This window comes from Xenia sp. Carnegie-2017, unplaced genomic scaffold, assembly GCF_021976095.1.
Source record: "Xenia sp. Carnegie-2017 unplaced genomic scaffold, XeniaSp_v1 HiC_scaffold_53, whole genome shotgun sequence".
In the NCBI taxonomy this organism is placed as follows: Eukaryota; Metazoa; Cnidaria; class Anthozoa; order Malacalcyonacea; family Xeniidae; genus Xenia; species Xenia sp. Carnegie-2017.
The window spans coordinates 13,886-33,713 of NW_025813519.1; the positions used below are offsets into that span (position 1 = coordinate 13,886).

The following is a 19,828-nucleotide window of genomic DNA, read 5'->3' on the forward strand; positions in this document are numbered from 1 at the left end:
GAAGTCGGCGTAGATTATGAAGGGCGCTTTGAGTTGCTTGTGGTATTTCTCAAAGCGGATTTTGTTGTTTTTTCCGGGGGTTGGCATTCTGATGGCAACCGCAGCCTGGTTGATGCCTCGACATTCAGGCTTATGCTCTTCCAGCAAATCCTGCCTGGTGAAGCCGTGAAGGCAACGCTTACAGAAGTGCAGCCGCTTAGACGGCAAGGAACGACGCCGCCTTCCCAACCGTACACGTTGATAGCAGGGTCGTTCTGACACTCTACTCGTTCCAGCTGGGAGAGCGGTGTGGGTGCGCTACCCCCACATAGTCAAGACCGTCTTCAGTGGGATACTTGCCCGCCCGTTGCGGGTCTCTAGCTGTCTTCGTTTCATCCCACTTAATTTCCATAGGTGGTGGGGGAGAAGTCCTTGTGGGGCGTCGTGGTTTAAATTCAGCCAGGAGCTCATTGATGTATGCGTCCATCTCATCATCAGTAGGCTCGGCGGGCCTGCGCTTGCGTGGTTTGGGGATAGGCCTGCGCTTTCGCGGTTTGGGGATAAGCGGAGTGACATTTCTTTGCGTGGGTGTCGGGTCAGCGGGCGGTTGAAGAGCCTTAAGACGCGTCTACGCTGATTACACCTTGGTCATATAGTTGCAGAAGTTTCTCGACAGTATTCATATCAGTGAATATACCTATCATACGCTATTGGCTAAATGGATGTATCCTAGCATATAGTGAAAATTCAGTTAATATAACTATCATACGCTATTCTCTAAAAGGATGTATCCTAGCATATAGTGAAAATTCAGTTAATATAACTATCATACGCTATTCTCTAAAAGGATGTATCCTAGCATATAGTGACAATTCGGTTAATATAACCTATCATACGCTATTCTCTAAATGGATGTATCCTAGCATATAGTGAAAATTCAGTTAGTATAACCTACCATACGCCCTTCTTTAAATAGTAATTCCCGGCCTCCACATCGCTGAGGACCAGGCAAAACTGCCTTCGTGCTCGGGCCTCTTTTCTACGAAGGCGAGCTTTTCCGGCTTGCTGGCCACAATCTGCGCATCGTTGCGCCTCTGCCTGCGTGCTGATACCACAACCCTGACATGGGACCGGCACCGGCGAGCCACGCCGGATTTGTTGCAGATGCACTCTACAATACTTCCCATACATGACTTTCCACACGGTTCTCTAGTGTGGACCTTCACCCACGCGCACTTGTTCTTGCCCTGACTCATGGCTGTCGATTGTTTGGATATACGCTGTGAGTTTGGATATACGCTGTGAATCGTCTTTCTTCAAATGACTGACGGCCGGCGGAGGGCACCGCCTTAACCCCGACGTCCGTTGTCCAGAGTTTGGCCTTCGCTGTCATTATGCTAGCATAATTACAAGAAGTACATACGCGAGCTAGGGCTGGGGCGCTTAGATTTGTGTATACTCCTTCTCAAACTGTGAGGTTTGCCAGAATTGGTGCGATTTTTGTCGGGACCCATGTATACACACAGTACGAAGTAATGTGTAAATGAACTAGGGCTGGGGCGCTCAGATTTATGTACGCAGCCCCCCAGACCGGGGTTGCGCCAAAACTGGCAGTATCTATACTACTTGGCATCAGATTTTTTGTCCATTGAAATATATTTGCAGGAATGTAGGATTTCGCTGCCATATAAAGGCCACGATTCGCCAAGCACTAAAGAAATCATAGCTAAAAGTCCTTCGGCAACAACAATTTTAGAAGAATCAATCTGCTTATCATACGCCATGTTGACATAAATCGCATCACACACTCGCATAAATTGACTTTGATATTATACATTCATGCATACACTTCAGTTGTCATTTACTTACGATTTTGGATGTAAATTTCGGCTGATAAAACTCGAAACAAATTTGGCTTACTTTTGAACATCAATGACTGAAATGTCGCTCGCAAGATCGTCTTTGCCAAGCATTTACAATTTATCCCTAAATTTTTCACCCTCTTGAAAAAATTCACAGTTTGGACAGAAGCATTCATGTCAATATATGAATTTGTAAAAGATTTCCATAAATTCCATTTGATTGTAGATTAGTTTCTATCTGATAGTTTAAATTTTAAACCTTACGTGAAACATAATGTTAAATGGACTGCGTAAAATTTTGTGTAAATTTACGCAATTAATTGCGTAAATCATCTCATTTAAATAAAATTTTGAATTTTGTCAACTTAAAACTACGGTAAAATCTTAACTTACTTTTTTGAATTGAAAATATACAAATTTCTTTGAGTAAACAATTTGCTCATTTTTGTGTAAATTGTTATACACAAAATCATGTAGAGCAGAGCGTTAAAGTGAAGAGTTGCGCAATTTAGACAAGTTTTACAATGTTTTGTAATAAGTGTAATCAAATTAATTTTTAAGTTGACTCATAAAATATATGTTATTTACCGGAAGGGATGTCTGCACGGAAAATATATTTTCACGAGTTCTTAAAAATCCAGTAATCCACATATAATCGATGCATGTTATCTTTACTTTGACTAGCGCCGCATATGCTGCATGACGCTGTCAGCTAGTTAGTATTACGACTATTAATATATAATTGGTCTTGTAGTATACATGTCTTATTGATCAATGTAATTTTCTACACAATAAACGACTATCTCTTTATACCTATTTATAAATGTGTTTTAATGGAAATTTTACTCTAAAACCTGTGTTGCTGTAAATGCATTGTCTGTTTCTATATTTACCTACAATTTTGTGTTATACATTTTTCCAAAAGTGTGTAATTCATCCTTTCACTCAAAATATTAAATTTACCAATAGTTTTATGTAGTCTATACACTAGCGTTTGTGTCACTGTGGATACACATTTTACTGAAATTTTTGTGTACAATTTACACAACATTTTTTGCAGTTAAAAACCCATTATCTTGGGTGGTGTGTTTTTATTCCATACAAATGCATTTCAGACTTTTCTTATATTCTATAACAACTAATATGGCTGTTTAACTTTCGATTTCTTCTTCGTTCAGTCAAAAGCTGTGATTTTCAAAAGGGACTGGGAACTACTTTATGTCCATGGCACAACGTAGAAGGTGACGATGACTTTGACTGGAAACTTAGTACATCATACTCATCATTTCGTTGGGATCCACCACGCTATGATGCTACAGGCTTCAGTATTGGTAAGATGACAGCGTTTATAGTGAATAAGTGTTGTATGTACAACTGCTTGAATTAAAAAAAGAAAAATGATGAAGAGTACTTAAGATTTTGTCTTTAAATGACAACTCGGATTTTAAATGTCAATCAGTAAGTTACTCCTTAATAAAATCTAACGTCATAAATATATTGCTGGATCTAAAATAGATACTTACTTAAAATTAAAATCAGATGTAGTTTCATTCAGCTAAAAGACACAAAAATAGATGATAATTTTATAGCTATTATGGTTTTTTCAAAAATTTTGTTTATTGAATTTGTTAAACTACAATAATTTTATATTTCTTTATATATAAAGTCCACATATATCTTACATTTCTTCATGTGTTGTAGGACGATATCTTCGTTTTGGATCATTTATTTCAGGCAAAGCTTGGTTGGTTGGAAACTATCGAAACGACTCTCTCGTGTGTTTTTCATTTTCGTATTATATTGTCAGTCATTATAATACATTAAATATCTACCAAGAATATTTTCACAATGGATACAATCCCTTACTGTGGTCATTAAGTGGTGATCAAGGAACTAAGTGGAAAAAAGGCCAAGTCACAGTTAATTTTACAATGGGTCTATCTAGGGTAGGCAACTTACACATATTTATACAACTTAAAATTAATTTTCGGCAATTTGTCCAAGCCGCTTACTTTTTCTTCATAGTTAATCGTTGAAGCTGTCGTGCGTAGAGACAAAGACAACAATGTAGCTCTCGACAATCTTACTTTTGCTCTAGGAAGCTGCGACACAATACCAAAGGTGGCCATTCCTAGCAATGCTTTTGGTAAGTATTTGTTTTCTTGGAATGTGAAGTGTTTTGCTTGATCAATCTTTTGCTTTAATGTTCTTGAAAATTTTCTAAACTTTTCATTTGGTTCATAGTTAACTTACATAATGGAACAAAAAACATTGAATACAATAAATAAATCAACTGTAAACTTTCAATTGTCACTCGACGTTTTATTTTCAAAAATTGTCTTTTCAGATTGTTCCAATGGTTCATTTTTCTCGTTTCTAAATAAGAAATGCAACAAATGTCCCAGTTCTACTTACCAGCCGTACACAAATCAAACTCGTTGTCTTACCTGTAATGAGAGTAAAGGTACCATCAATATTGGCGCTGTGAGTGAACAAGAATGTATAAAAGGTAATTTTTAAGGTGTCACTTCAGTGCTGAAAAATTAATATACTATGAATATTTTTCCACTTTTCCTTGGTTTTTATATTAAGAGGCATAATGTAAAAAGTTGTATATACCTTGCTTGCACGGCTAGATTTGATAATGTACTGATATTTCATATGTTAATTTTTTAAAAATTTGTACTTTTGGCAAGTCTTTTGATGCTCCATTCCGTACAATAGAAGTGAAGACAAGGCGTGTTGTTGACTTTGTTTATCTATTTTATAAATCAGTACTTTGAAAATATTTTCTTATGATTTTTTCAATTATTGAATATCAAGAAATATTTGTTTTGATTACAAAAGTAAGTTTGTGGTTCAAGGGCTTCGCAAGGAGCTCAAAGAGAAGCGCAAACCTTGAAACAGACAGCAAAATAAATGCTTTCCTCCTTTGAATAAATCCAATAAAAGCTTCACATGAATCTTAGTCTCATTTCCAGCTCTTTCGTTTGTTGATCTCAACCTTTTTGGAAAGGCCTTAACTATATTGGAACATGAACATTTACCTGTTAACAAAAGCAATGCTGAATGCCTTACTACAAAGAGAAGAGTTGCGTCAGTAGCTTATACGCAGGCTATGTCTCGTTTAACCACTTATTTTTATTTAAATTCATCACGTGAGTAGCTCTCACCAGAATGAGGTTCGAACAAATATTCTTCTGAAAGCAATTCAAAAGTTGGAAAAGCACGGCACTATATAAATAAAACAAAAATAACATCACTTTCTCTAACTTCTGAAATAACAATAATTCTAATATACTACCAAATACATCGCTGTTAAATTGCATCGTAAAATTTGTATTGAGGTTAAAACAAGAGAGTTGATAAAATAAACGTAATGCTGCTTTTTTCAAAATTCCCTATAACGTAAAAGTTACAAAGACAGGCCAATAGCTTACATTCCATATAAAAAAGGTTTTAACGTTCATAATTTGCATGTTGTTTATACAGGGTTTATATATAAAAAAAATTGAACAAGCAGAAAAACCTCTCTAAATTCATCAGCGCGCAAGATCTTCAAAAGCCTTTAGTGAAATAGGTAGTTCGACTTCCAATAACTGGTTCATCTGACAGAGACGTTTGGCAAATAAAAACGATTTCGTGGGAAAATTGTGCTACCGAAAAATACTTTTGAAAAAACTCTTGCTCAAAAATCAAAAGAATAAAAAGCCATTGGAACAAGAAAGGTTAAAATATGGTACATGTTGTTCAAGGTTACAAAGTTTTAGGAAATTAGGTATAACCTTATACAAACACTTGGCATTCAAATTGCAGATTATTTAGCGTTTTTTTTATTTGCCATGTTTTGAAACCTTCATGAATTAGTCAAATTTGATTTAATTTACCCTCAAATTTATGCATAACTAATAACGACTATATCAAAATTCCATTTAAAAATGAAAAATTCAAAGCAATTCGCAACTTAAAAGCTATGCATTCGCATACTCATTAACAAAACTTCCTAAAACTTTGTTACCTTTAAAAACATACGTCATATTGTAACCCTATATCTTCCAATTTCTTTTTACCTAAATGATTTTTATGCGCAAGCTATTTCAAATGAGCTTCTCTGTAAAACAATTTTTACGTTTTAAATTTTTCTTATTTGAGGCAATTTTCTTCTCAAATAACGCCTTGGAAATGCAGCTGACTATTTCCACGAAACGTGTTTGCAAATCGTATGCCCAAATGACTTTAGTGTCGTTTTCCAAACTTTTCAGGGTTTTTTGACACACCCTGTAGAGTAGAATTACCATTATTATCGTTTAAATAACACGCACACTAGGTAGATTTTTTGCACTGCCTACTAATTCCAAAAGCTTTGCAAGCAAAACAGGTAGAAGAATTTTAATTCTTGTTGCAAACTTTAGTGTTAATAAGTTGTTTGGTAAAATTCATGATAAATTTAGTGAACATTAAAGATGTCTGTGTGTCCACGACTTCGGTGACTGGAAATCTTTTAGCACAATTTCAAGTTTTTCTGCTAAACATTCGACAAATGTTGTCAAACAACAAAGAAGAATTGATAAATAATTTAAAAAGCAAAATCATTTTTACCTTTAAAAGTTTATGATGCTTTTATCATTTAATCTGCAGTGGAACATAGCGTTGCTTAAAATCTGTTGCATTGTGTGGTGTGTTTTTGTTTCATACAAATACATTTTAGGCTTCTGCTTTATTTTTAACAACTAATATGGCTATTCAAATCTCGATGTTTTTCCCATTCAGTCGAAAACTGTGATTTTCAAAAAGGACTGGGAACAACTGTTTGTCCATGGCGCAATGTGGAAGTAGACGATGACTTAAACTGGGAACTTGATACTGCATATAGAAACTCAATTTATGACGCTTCTGGTTCTAATTTTGGTAAGATTGAAGTGATTTATAATAAAGAGACATTAGATTTTGAACAGTTTAACCAGCTGACAGCTTAAGCTGCAATAAGTAAAATGATAGAGGTCATTTAATAAAATTTTGTCTTCAAAAATGACAACTCAGATTTTAAATGCTTGTCATCAATAATTACAAAATAAACACAATGTAATGCGTGCGCTGATTGGTTTAGAGCTGTGTTTGCATTAGCGTGGGAATAATGATCTGAGCTCAACCAATCAAATCAACCAATCCATCAAAAAGAATTTGCAAATCAATAATGAATACACGTTGACGAATATTAAAACGTTATTTTTGTTTTGCATTATTGTTATTTTACAAAAGAAATAAAAGTGTTTTTCGTGTTTGCACTGGCTTATGCAAACTTCGAAGGCTTATGCAAACTAGTGCAAGCCCGAGACCGAAGTTCGAGGGTTGCACCTGCTCGAGAGTTCTCACAAACGTCTCCTAGGTTTGCATAAGCAAGTTCAAGCACGAAAAACATCTTTCATTTCTTATATAAAATAACAATAATTCGAGACAAAAAAACATTTTAATTTTTTCTCTAAAATGTATTCATAATTGATTTTCGAATTCTCTTTCGCTGATTTATTGTTATGATTGATTTGATTGGTTGGGCTCGGATGTGTTTAGCACAGGCTAATGTTAACACAGTTCTAGATCAATCAGCCCACGCGTTTCAATGTGCTTATTTTATAATTCTTAATTAAAATCTTGTTTATGAAATCTAATGTTACGTATATTTTGCTTGGTCTAAATTAGATAATTAAAGACTTTACAGTTAAAATTAGTTTTAAAATCAATTTCGTTTTTATATTTGGAATTTTTTTATTGAATTTTTAAACTGCGATATATTTGTATTCATAAATTTATGCCAGAAAACTAGGTGAAGTAAATTTTATACCTACACAAAAAAACGGCTGTATCTAACTGCACAAAGCGTGCCAAAAGCATCAATCTTATTATGAGCGACCTTGTAAGTAATTTTAGATAAATGTGTTATCAATAAATATTCATTCTTTTTTATATAGTCTACATATATGTTATATTTCTTCATTTGTTGCAGGACGATATCTTTATTTTTTATATAAATAGTCTACATATATCTTACGTTTCTTCATGTGTTAAAGGACGATATGTTTATTTTTTATATATATAGTCTACATATAACTTACAATTCTTCATGTGTTGTAGGACGATATCTTCGTTTGGGATCATATATTTCAGGCAAAGCTTGGTTGGTTGGAAACTATCGCAACGACTCTCTCGTGTGTTTTTCATTTTCGTATTACATGTATCGCAGTTATAATGAGACAATGAATATCTACCAAGAATATTTTCACAAAGGATACAATCTTTTACTGTGGTCATTAAGTGGTGATCAAGGAACTAAGTGGAGAAAAGGCCAAGTCACAGTTAATTTTACAATGGGTCTATCTAGGGTACGGAACTTACACATATTATACAACTTAAAATTAAACTTCGGCAATTTGTCCAAGCCGCTTACTTTTTCTTCATAGTTAATCGTTGAAGCTGTCATGAGTGGATACGAAACATACTTTGTAGGTCTCGACAATCTTGCTTTTGCTCCAGGAAGCTGTGACACAATACCAAAGGTGGCCATTCCTGGCAATGCTTTTGGTAAGTATTTGTTTTCCTGGATTGTGAAGTGTTTTGCTTGATCACTTTTGTTGTTTTTATGTTCTTGGAAATTTTCTAACTTTTTATTTGGTTCATAGTTAACTTACATAATGAGACAGGAAACATTGAATACAATAAATAAATCAACTGTAGAATTTTAATTATCAGTCAACGTTTTATTTTCATTAATCGTCTTTATAGATTGTTCAATTGGTTCATTCTTTTCCTTTAAAAGTAAGAAATGTGAAAAATGTCCCATCTATACATATCAACCATATCCAAAACAAACTCGTTGTCTTCCCTGTAATGAGAGTAAAGGTACCATCAATGTTGGTGCAGTGAGTGAACGAGAATGTATAAAAGGTAATTTTTATTATTATTAGTAAAATTTCTGTTTTGAAAAATCAATGTATTATAAACATATTTTTGTTTTTATGTTTTCCTTATTTTCTACTAAATGGAATAATCCCCAACGTAAAACTTGTACATACCTTGTTTGCAGAACTAGATTTGATAATATACTTATATGTCGTATGTTATTTCGTAAAAATCCGTATTTCTTGCACGTCTTTCAACGCTCCATTCTGTGACGATAGAAATGAAGACACTACTTGTTGATTTTCTTTATCAATTTTATGAAGCAGCATTTTAAAAATATCTATTCATAATTTTTGTAATTTTGAACATCGGAAGTATTTGCGTTGATTTTAACCTTGGTTATCTATACATAACCACATGAAGGAAACACTTTGACAAAATACTAAAACAACAAATTTATACTGAAACCATGTATAATTGAACAACAATGTATATATGGTAATTTTCAGCATTGCTACTTACAATTCAGTATTAAAAAATCACTGTATTGTATAGTTAATATATTGATAAGTTTTTGCTGTCACTACTTGGTGTTTTACGCCATAGGGCGATCTTCAGGAAACTGACAGATAATTTATTATTTACTGTATATGCAATTGGTTATTAGGTACTAGATTACATAACGGCATGCACTACAATAAAGCATGTCTGGATTACCATTCTTTAAACTTATATATATGTACTTTAGAAAGATAAAAGTTTATCCGGATAAGTTATTTTATTAATGGTGGATTTAGGTGATTGAATGACGTGAAATATGTTGTTGTGGGTTTGGGTGTATTGTGAATAGGATTGTGATAATATATATTATTACCGTGAGTTGCTGTGGTTTGAGTGCGTTCTGTTCTCTTAGCCTTTTCGGTGTTACAATAAGTGTTGATTCTGATGAAAAGGTGTTCGTATGCAGCATATTTTGTGTTGTGTTGGGTGATTGATGTTGAAATCAAATATTTGGTCTGTGTGGGTCGTTTTGCAGCACAATATTTGTGTTTAGTGTGCTGTTCTAGTCAGTAGGATACAGAGAAAAGTAAGTTGTTTTTCATGTCTTCATCTTTAGTAAAGGTTATGTTTATTATTGTATTGTTTAAGGTTTGTAGGATTTGTTCAGTTTTGTGTTTCTTGAAACTGGCAAAGATGTCGTCGACACATCTTTTCCTCAGTCTGATGTCTGTGTTGTTAGTGACTGATTGTGATTCGAGTTGTTGCATTATAATTTCTGCGGTGAAGGTGGATAGTGGTGACACAATTTGTGTGCCTGAAATTTGTCCATGGTATGAGTTCTGTAAGGAGAATTCAGTGAAGAGGCAAAGACTGAGTAAGTCTAAGATGTCATTTTTGTCAAGTTGTGTCGTGGCTTGCCAAGATTTGTCGTTTGTAAATAGTTCGTTTTTAATACTTTGGCTGTGTCTACTAGTATGGATGTGAAGAGTAATGTCACGTCGTAAGATATCATAACTGTGTCTGTGTCTGGTTGTAGTTTAACGGTGTCAATGTTGACGAGGAAGGTGGTGGCGTTTTTGATGGTGTGAGGCGAACTTTTGACTAGAGAATAAAGAATGTTACATAGATATTTTGATAGTTCATATTTAGGTGATCCTGGAAGAGGTACGATTTGTTGTATATAATTTAGCTATTTCTTTGTTTTCTATTAATAATATAGGAATAATCCGTAAAATTTGTAGATATACCTTGTTTGCATGGCTAGAGTTGATAATGCACTGATATTTCATATGCCTATAAAGTAAAATCCATATTTCTAGCACGTCTTTCAACGCTGCATTCTGGTACGATAGAAATAAAGACAGTGCATGTTGTTGATTTTCTTTAACAATTTTATGGAGCAGTAGTTTGAAACTATTTACATATGATTTTTCAATCATTGAACATCATAAATATTAGCGTTGATTTGTTTCGTTGTTATTTATATATAACACGCTTACGAAATATTTTAACAAATTGCTAGTTCAGAATATACCCCAAATATCGCATTTAAATTGCATATAGTAAAATTTGTATTTAGGTTAAAAAGTATATAAAGTAGACTTATATATAATCTTTTCTTCAAAATACTTGAAAAGTTACCAAGACAGTCCACATAACATTTAAAAAGCAATTTTAACATTCATAATCTACAATTCGACATATTTTTAATAGTAAAGTTACCGTGGGTTTTACAAATATATTAAGTATATAGAACGATCTTCACTCTTGCTGGAAGAAATTTTTGTCATTAAGTTGTTTAGTGAAATTCTTGATAAATTTAGTGAACATTAAAGATTTTTGTGTGTCGACGACTTCTGAGACTGGAAACGTTTTTACACAATTTCGAGTTTTTTGCTGAACTTTCAGCAAACGTAGCCAAATTACAAACAAGAATTGCTGATTGATTAAAACGTAAAATAATTTGTGTATTTATAAGTTTGATGCTTTTATCATTTAAACCAGGGTCTCCAAACTACGGCACGCGGGCCAGATGCGGCCCGTTGGGCCTCTCAATCCGGCCCGCAGAGACACTTAAGAAAGCCAATTTCACCACTCACATTGAGAAAACTGAACAGACTAATTGTGATTTTGTTATGATATTACACTTTGTTGAAATTTAACCTTTAAATTTTGAATAAATATTTTCTTAACTAATGAAGCTTGTGTTATGTACTTCGTTTTATTAAAATATTCGCTCTTTGACCAGCGGTATACGATTCGTCGGCCCTCAACATGCTGGATGAAAGTCGTGTGGCCCTCTGGCTGTAAAGTTTGGAGACCCTGATTTAAACCTTACGTGAAACATAATGTTAAATGGACTGCGTAAAATTTTGTAAATTTACGCAATTAATTGCGTAAATCATCTCATTTAACTAAAATTTTGAGTTCTGTCAACTTAAAACTACGGTAAAATCTTAACTTACTTTTTGAATTGAAAATATACAAATTTCTTTGAGTAAACAATTTGCTCATTTTGTGTAAATTGTTATACACAAAATCATGTAGAGCAGAGCGTTAAAGTGAAGAGTTGCGCAATTTAGACAAGTTTTACAATGTTTTGTAATAAGTGTAATCAAATTAATTTTAAGTTGACTCATAAAATATATGTTATTTACCGGAAGGGATGTCTGCACGGAAAATATATTTTCACGAGTTCTTAAAAATCCAGTAATCCACATATAATTGATGCATGTTATCTTTACTTTGACTAGCGCCGCATATGCTGCATGACGCTGTCAGCTAGTTAGTATTACGACTATTAATATATGCTTGGTCTTGTAGTATACATGTCTTATTGATCAATGTAATTTTCTACACAATAAATGACTATCTCTTTATACCTATTTATAAGTGTGTTTTAATAGAAATTTTACTCTAGAACCTGTGTTGCTGTAAATGCATTGTCTGTTTCTATATTTACCTACAATTTTGTGTTATACATTTTCCCAATAGTGTGTAATTCATCCTTTCACTCAAAATATTAAATTTACCAATAGTTTTATGTAGTCTATACACTAGCGTTTGTGTCACTGTGGATACACATTTTACTGAAATTTTTGTGTACAATTTACACAACATTTTTTGCAGTTAAAAACCCATTATCTTGTGTGGTGTGTTTTTATTCCATACAAATGCATTTCAGACTTTTCCTATATTCTATAACAACTAATATGGCTGTTTAACTTTCGATTTCTTTTTCGTTCAGTCAAAAGATGTGATTTTCAAAAGGGACTGGGAACTACTTTATGTCCATGGCACAACGTAGAAGGTGACGATGACTTTGACTGGAAACTTAGTACATCATACTCATCATTTTATGACCCACCACGCTATGATGATACAGGCTTCAGTATTGGTAAGATGGCAACGTTTATAGTGAATAAGTGTTGTATGTACAACTGCTTGAATTAAAAAAAGAAAAATGATGAAGAGTATTTAGGATTTTGTCTTTAAATGACAACTCGGATTTTAAATGTCAATCAGTAAGTTACTCCTTAATAAAATCTAACGTCATAAATATATTGCTGGATCTAGAATAGATAATTACTTAAAATTAAAATCAGGTGTAGTTTCATTCAGCGAAAAGACACAAAACTAGATGATAATTTTATAGCTATTATGGTTTGTTAAAAAATTTTCTTTATTGAATTTGTTAAACCACGATAATTTTATATTTCTTTATATATAAAGTCCGCATATATCTTACAATTCTTCATGTGTTGTAGGACGATATTTTTATTCTTTATATATATAGTCTACATATATCTTACATTTCTTCAGTTGTTGTAGGACGATATCTTCGTTTGGGATCAGATATTTCAGGCAAAGCTTGGTTGGTTGGAAACTATCGCAACGACTCTCTCGTGTGTTTTTCATTTTCGTATTACATGTATATCAGTTATTCTGTTGGGTCATTAAATATTTACAAAGAATATTTTCACAATGGATACATTCTTTTACTGTGGTCATTAAGTGGTGATCAAGGAACTAAGTGGAAAAAAGGCCAAGTCACAGTTAATTTTACCATTGGTCAATCTAGGGTAGGCAACTTACACATATTTATACAACTTAAAATTAAACTTCGGCAATTTGTCCAAGCCGCTTACTTTTTCTTCATAGTTAATCGTTGAAGCTGTCGTGCAAAGATACACAAAAATCGTTGTAGCTCTCGACAATCTTGCTTTTGCTTCAGGAAGCTGCGACACAATACCAAAGGTGGCCATTCCTAACAATGCTTTTTGTAAGTATTTGTTTTCTTGGAGTGTGAAGTGTTTTGCTTGGTCACTCTTGTTGTCTTTATGTTCTTGGAAATCTTCTAACTTTTCATTTGGCTCATAGTTAATTACATAATGACACAGGAATTATTGAATACAATAAATAAATCAATTGTAAACTGTCAATTGCTAATCGATTATTGGTTTTCAATGATCTATTTCAAGGGGATCCAATGCAGCAATAGAGCCACATGACTTTCATCCAGCATGTTGAGGGCCGACGAATCATATACCGCTGGTCAAAGAGCGAAGATTTTAATAAAACGAAGTACATAACACAAGCTTCATTAGTTAAGAAAATATTTATTCAAAATTTAAAGGTTAAATGTCAACAAAGTGTAATATCATAACAAAATCACAATTAGTCTGTTCAGTTTTCTCAATGTGAGTGGTGAAATTGGCTTTCTTAAGTGTCTCGGCGGGCCGGATTGAGAGGCCCAACGGGCCGCATCCGGCTCGCGGGCCGTAGTTTGGAGACCCCTTATCTAGTTTATAGATTGTTCCATTGGTTCATTCTTTTCATTTCAAAGTAAGAAATGTGAAAAATGTCCCATATTTACATATCAACGATACACAAACCAAACTCGTTGTCTTACCTGTAATGATGGTAAAGGTACCATCAGTAAGTGAACAAGAATGCATAAAAGGTAATTTTTGACATTGTGTCACTTCAGTGCTGATAAATCTATATAAGCTTAATGTGCGTATGCTTACATATTTATATATATACAAAAAGTGTAAAACAATGTGCCCTCCCGGCTATCACCGTTGTAAAATCGGGACCACTGCACTTGGGACACAGGAAGTACGGTTACACATTGTATGGATTATCATTAAGTTGTTTGGTAAAATTAATGATAGATTTAGTGAACATAAAGTTATCTGTGTGTCCACGACTTCAGAGACTGGAAATTTTTTTTACACAATTTCGAGTTTTTTTGCTGAAGTTTCAGCAAACGTTGACAAAATACAAACAAGAATTGTTAATTGATTAAAAAAGTAAAATCATTTCATATTCATAAGTTTGGTGCTTTTAGCTTTTGAACCTGCTGTGAAACATAATTTTGCATAGACTGCATAAAATTTTGTGTAAATTTGCATAAAATTTACGCAATAATTAGCGTAAATCATCTCATTTAACTCAGAATTTTAAATTTTGTCAACATAACAATACGGTAAAGTCTTAACTTTCGTTTTTAAGCTAAAAATATACGAAATTTCAGGTAATTCAATCGTTTAAGCAATTTTTTGTGTTGAAAATACACATATTTCTTTGAGTAAACAATTTGCTCATTTTTGAGTAAATTGTTACACACAAAATCATAAAGAGCCGTGCGTTAAGGTGAAGAGTTGTGCAATTAAGACAAGTTTTACAAAGTTTTGCGACAAATGTAATGAAATTAATTTTTAAGTCAACTCATAAAATATATGTTATTTACCGGATGGGAGGTCCGTACGGAAAAAATATTTTCACGAGGTCTCAAAAATCCAGTAATCCACAAATATAATCGATACATGTTATCTTTTCTTTTACTAGCGCTGCATATACTGCAAGACGCTGTCAGCTAGTCAGTATTTCGACTATAAATATATTCTTGGTCTAGTGGTATACATGTCTTATTGATCAATGTAATTTTCTACACAATAAGGGACTATCTCTTTATACCTATTTATAAGTTTGTTTTAATAGATATTTTACTCTAAAACCTGTGTTGCTGTAAATGCATTCTCTGTGTGTACATTTACTAGTAATTTTGTGTAATACAATTACCCATAAGATGTGTAATTCATCCTTTTACTCAAAATATTGTGTTCAGTTGATACATTGATATTATGTAAATTTACAAATAGTAGTATGTATTCTGTACACTACTGTTTGTGACACTGTGGATACACATTTTACTGAAATTTTTGTGTACAATTTACACAACATTTTTACAGTTAAAACCCATCATCTTGTGTGGTTTGTTTTGGCTCCCTACAAATGCATTTCAGACTTTTTCTATATTCTATAACAACTAATATGGCTGTTTAACTTTCGATTCCTTTTTTGTTCAGTCAAAAGATGTGATTTTCAAAAGGGACTGGGAACTACTGAATGTCCATGGCACAACGTAGAAGGTGACGATGACTTTGACTGGAAACTTCGTACATCATACTCATCATTTTATGACCCACCACGCTATGATGCTACAGGCTTCAGTATTGGTAAGATGGCAACGTTTATAGTGAATAAGTGTTGTATGTACAACTGCTTGAATTAAAAAAAGAAAAATGATGAAGAGTGTTTAGGATTTTGTCTTTAAATGACAACTCAGATTTTAAATGTCAATCAGTAAGTTATTTCTTAATAAAATCTAACGTCATAAATTTATTGCTGGATCTAAAATAGATACTTACTAAAATTAAAATCAGGTGTAGTTTCATTCAGCTAAAAGACACAAAAATAGATGATAATTTTATAGCTATTATGGTTTGTTAAAAAAAATTGTTTATTGAATTTGTTAAACCACGATAATTTTATATTTCTTTATATATAAAGTCCACATATATCTTACAATTCTTCATGTGTTGTAGGACGATATCTCTATTCTTTGTATATATGTACAGTCTACATGTATCTTCTATTCGTTCAAGCGTTGCAGGACGATATCCTTATTCTTTTTTATGCTGTCTACATATATCTTACATTTCTTCATGTGTTGTAGGACAATAGCATGGTAAGGTGAGTAAGATGATAAATATTGGTTGTTACTTAATATAATTACGCTTGTAAATTGTGAGATGTGGATGACTTGAAGTTTAGTTTTGTGAAGCAAAGTGGAGGGCAATGATGACTTTGACTGAAGACTTAGTTCACTATATAGAAGATCACGTTATAATGACGACAGCCTTAGTTTTGGTATGATTTCATTTATATATAGTAGAGAGGCTTTATTGATGAATTAGATGAAGATCGTTTAGGGAGATTTTGTTTTCAAAAATGACCACTTTGGTTTTGAACTGAGCTGAAATTCCTTTTGAATTTAGTTGATGACATGTCACACGAGCAAGCTGCAGACAGTCAACGCTCAGATAAAGCTTCCTTTTAATTTCTTTAAGAATATTATTGTTTGCTTTGTTTTTCTGTATTGTTTTTAAGTTCTTTATAGCAAGTGCTTAATATGCATGGCAACCTTTAGAGAGGAGATTGGTAGTTCTGCCATTGAATGAATCAGCTAAAAGCGCAAGATTTTTCACCCATAAATGTTTTAAAATCGGTGGGACAAATCAGTAATTGCTATTTCCTCTCATCACAACAATGCTCTTGTCATCAAATCTCTTCTTCAACTTAGCATTAACGTTTTTTGTGATCTCGTACAGGATCGATATTTATGGAATAAATATCGATCTAGTAGCACAGTAGCTTCTTGAATACTAACAAGTTGTACATTCTTGGGAATATCAACATACTTGGCCATTCTTTAAGTCTCATTTGAGAACACTTAGAACTTCTCTCTTACGTTACAGGCTTTCAACGTTATATTGAACAAAGCATTAGGACTTTGGTCATACTAATCGTAAACATGTCTGAAGAAAATTTAGGTGTCGTAGTGATATATACTTAATTATCTTGATGTATCAAATAAAAAGATGATTGATACAACATCTTTAGCCAGAGCACTAAAAGTAGCTAGCAGCATAACAAAAGGAAACGTTGAAGTTTGCTTCAACTTAATAAAAATAACTACTGCCATATGCAAAATCAAAAAGCTAGTATCTTTGAGGAAACAAATTTTTCTTAATTTTTTTATTTTCAAAAGCTCTGACTGGTTAAAGCTACAAACAAACAACAACAATCGAAATTGGAAAGTTTTAATTTTCTGTCCACCCTTGACAAACTGTCAAATTTTCGCCGTCATGAGAATTATAGGGTTCCCCGATGGAGGTGATTTAGCCGCCCCTAATCGTCCTCTTGCGCTACCCCTGAACAACGATAATTTTATATTCATAAATTTATAAAAAAAAACTTGGTGAAATAAATTTTACAATTACACATAGATCTTACTTATCTTACTGTACAAGGTGTTTTGAACAACATAAATCGATCTCTTTATGAGCATTAATGTAATGGTTGATCTAGCAATCTTAAATAAATGATTTATCAACAAATATGCATTTTTTATATATATAGTTTACATATATCTTGCATTGTTTTATGTGTTGTAGGACAATATCTTTCAGCTTTCATAAGAGACCTTTCAACAGGCAAAACTTTGTTGGCGGGAATTTATCGCAACGACTCTCTCGTGTGTTTTTCATTTTCGTATTAGATGTATAGCAGTTATTCTGCTTGGTCATTAAATATCTACCAAGAATATTATCACAATGGATACAATCTTTTACTGTGGTCATTAAGTGGTGATCAAGGAACTAAGTGGAAAAAAGGCCAAGTCACAGTTAATTTTACAATGGGTCTATCTAGGGTACGGAACTTAGACATACTTATTCAACTTTAAACTTTGTCAATTAGTCCAAGCACTTACTTTTTGTTCATAGTTAATCGTTGAAGCTGTTTTGAGGCATTACTACAACTTTGCAGCTATCGACAATCTTGCTTTTGCTCCAGGAAGCTGTGACACAATACCAAAGGTGGCCATTCCTAGCAATGCTTTTGGTAAGTATTTGTTTTCTTGGAATGTGAAGTGTTTTGCTTGATCAATCTTTTGCTTTAATGTTCTTGAAAATTTTCTAAACTTTTCATTTGATTCATAGTTAACTTTTCATTTGATTCATAGTTAACATAATGAGACAGGAAACATTGAATACAATAAATAAATCAACTGTAGAATTTTAATTGTCAGTCAACGTTTTATTTTCATTAATCGTCTTTATAGATTGTACAATTGGTTCATTCTTTTCCTTTAAAAGTAAGAAATGTGAAAAATGTCCCATCTATACATATCAACCATATCCAAAACAAACTCGTTGTCTTCCCTGTAATGAGAGTAAAGGTACCATCAATGTTGGTGCAGTGAGTGAATGAGAATGTATAAAAGGTAATTTTTATTGTTATTAGTAAAATTTCTGTTTTGAAAAATCAATGTATTATAAACATATTTTTGTTTTTATGTTTTCCTTATTTTTTCTACTAAATGGAATAATCCCCAACGTAAAAACTTGTACATACCTTGTTTGCAGAACTAGATTTGATAATATATTTATATGTCGTATGTTATTTCGTAAAAATCCGTATTTCTTGCACGTCTTTCAACGCTCCATTCTTTCACAAAAGGTTACTTATCGACATGCGCAAGTAACTTGTATGCAGTTGGTACGAATGGAGAATTTTATAAAGATTCTCCACCTACACATGCATACGATAACTGGATTGGTCGTGCAACGACAATTGGCAATTCAGGTTGGGCCAGCTTCAAGTTCCTCTTTTTTGGACCTGGCGGACCTTGTATGCAGTTGCTACAAATGGAACATTTTGGAAAGGTTCTCCACCTACAGATGAAAACGATAACTGGTTTGGTCGTGCAACGAAAATTGGCACTGGAGGTTGGGCCAAATTCAAATTTCTGTTTTTCGGTCCCGATTTAAACCTGTACGCCGTAAGACCAACAGGAAATCAGTTTCTAACGTCGTACGAACCAAGAAATGCGCTCGACAACTGGGAAGGTCGCGCCACGAGCATCGGCATAGGAGGTTGGCACGACTTCAAATTCCTATTCTTTGGTCCTGAAGGCTATCTTTACGCTGTGTCAAATGATGGTTCATTTCGAAAAGCCCCACATCCAACATACCCTATGGATAACTGGACTGCTCGCTCAACTAAAATCGGTACTTCGGGATGGGCGAGTTTTCGATTTCTGTTTTAGTTCTCTTTTATACGTACATGGTTTGAGTTAACTTTTACTTTTATAGCAAATTGAAATAAAGTTGTAATTGAAGCATTACATGAGATGTGTTATTTTTTCCTCATAGCTAGTTTTAATGTAGTGTATTTCCCAAACCCATTTGTTTTTCTAGATTTTCGCACAAGGCAATGATTCTTTGATGTTTTTTTCAACAATTTTTCGCCAAATAAGAATTTTATTCGTAAAATCCCGTTTTGTTTCTCATGCTAATCGGGCGATGCAGAAATTTTCTGCTGCTTTTGAAATTCGCAAATTGCATAAAATGGGAAATAGCTAAAAATATCTTGGTTGCGCTTTCAAATACAGGCGTTTCGTTTCAGGATATTGTTGTAGTGTACAGATGATTTTAACAGAATAAAATCCATGCAACGTA

General features: G+C 33.3%; 1 protein-coding gene across 3 annotated transcripts in view; it reads left to right on the top strand.

Moving 5' to 3' along the window:
- The window catches only part of LOC124456547 (MAM and LDL-receptor class A domain-containing protein 1-like), a 30,429-nt gene extending 12,220 nt beyond the window's left edge, over positions 1–18,209 (top strand). Inside the window, exons 5-16 of one of the 3 annotated variants that reach the window (XM_047006966.1) lie at positions 3,020–3,172; positions 3,543–3,787; positions 3,867–3,987; positions 4,189–4,350; positions 6,612–6,749; positions 7,971–8,218; positions 8,297–8,417; positions 8,619–8,780; positions 12,484–12,633; positions 13,059–13,318; positions 13,398–13,518; positions 13,718–13,820. In XM_047006966.1, coding sequence (XP_046862922.1) covers positions 3,020–3,172; positions 3,543–3,787; positions 3,867–3,987; positions 4,189–4,350; positions 6,612–6,749; positions 7,971–8,218; positions 8,297–8,417; positions 8,619–8,780; positions 12,484–12,633; positions 13,059–13,318; positions 13,398–13,518; positions 13,718–13,737 — 1,901 coding nt within the window. In that variant the 3' untranslated portion in view covers positions 13,738–13,820. Of the gene's footprint in view, positions 1–3,019; positions 3,173–3,542; positions 3,788–3,866; positions 3,988–4,188; positions 4,351–6,611; positions 6,750–7,970; positions 8,219–8,296; positions 8,418–8,618; positions 8,781–12,483; positions 12,634–13,058; positions 13,319–13,397; positions 13,519–13,717; positions 13,821–15,610; positions 15,761–17,761; positions 18,019–18,091 lie in introns of those variants that run through there. The other 2 variants (XM_047006967.1, XR_006952332.1) reach the window with 2 other exon arrangements.
- Positions 18,210–19,828: the final 1,619 nt, after the last annotated feature.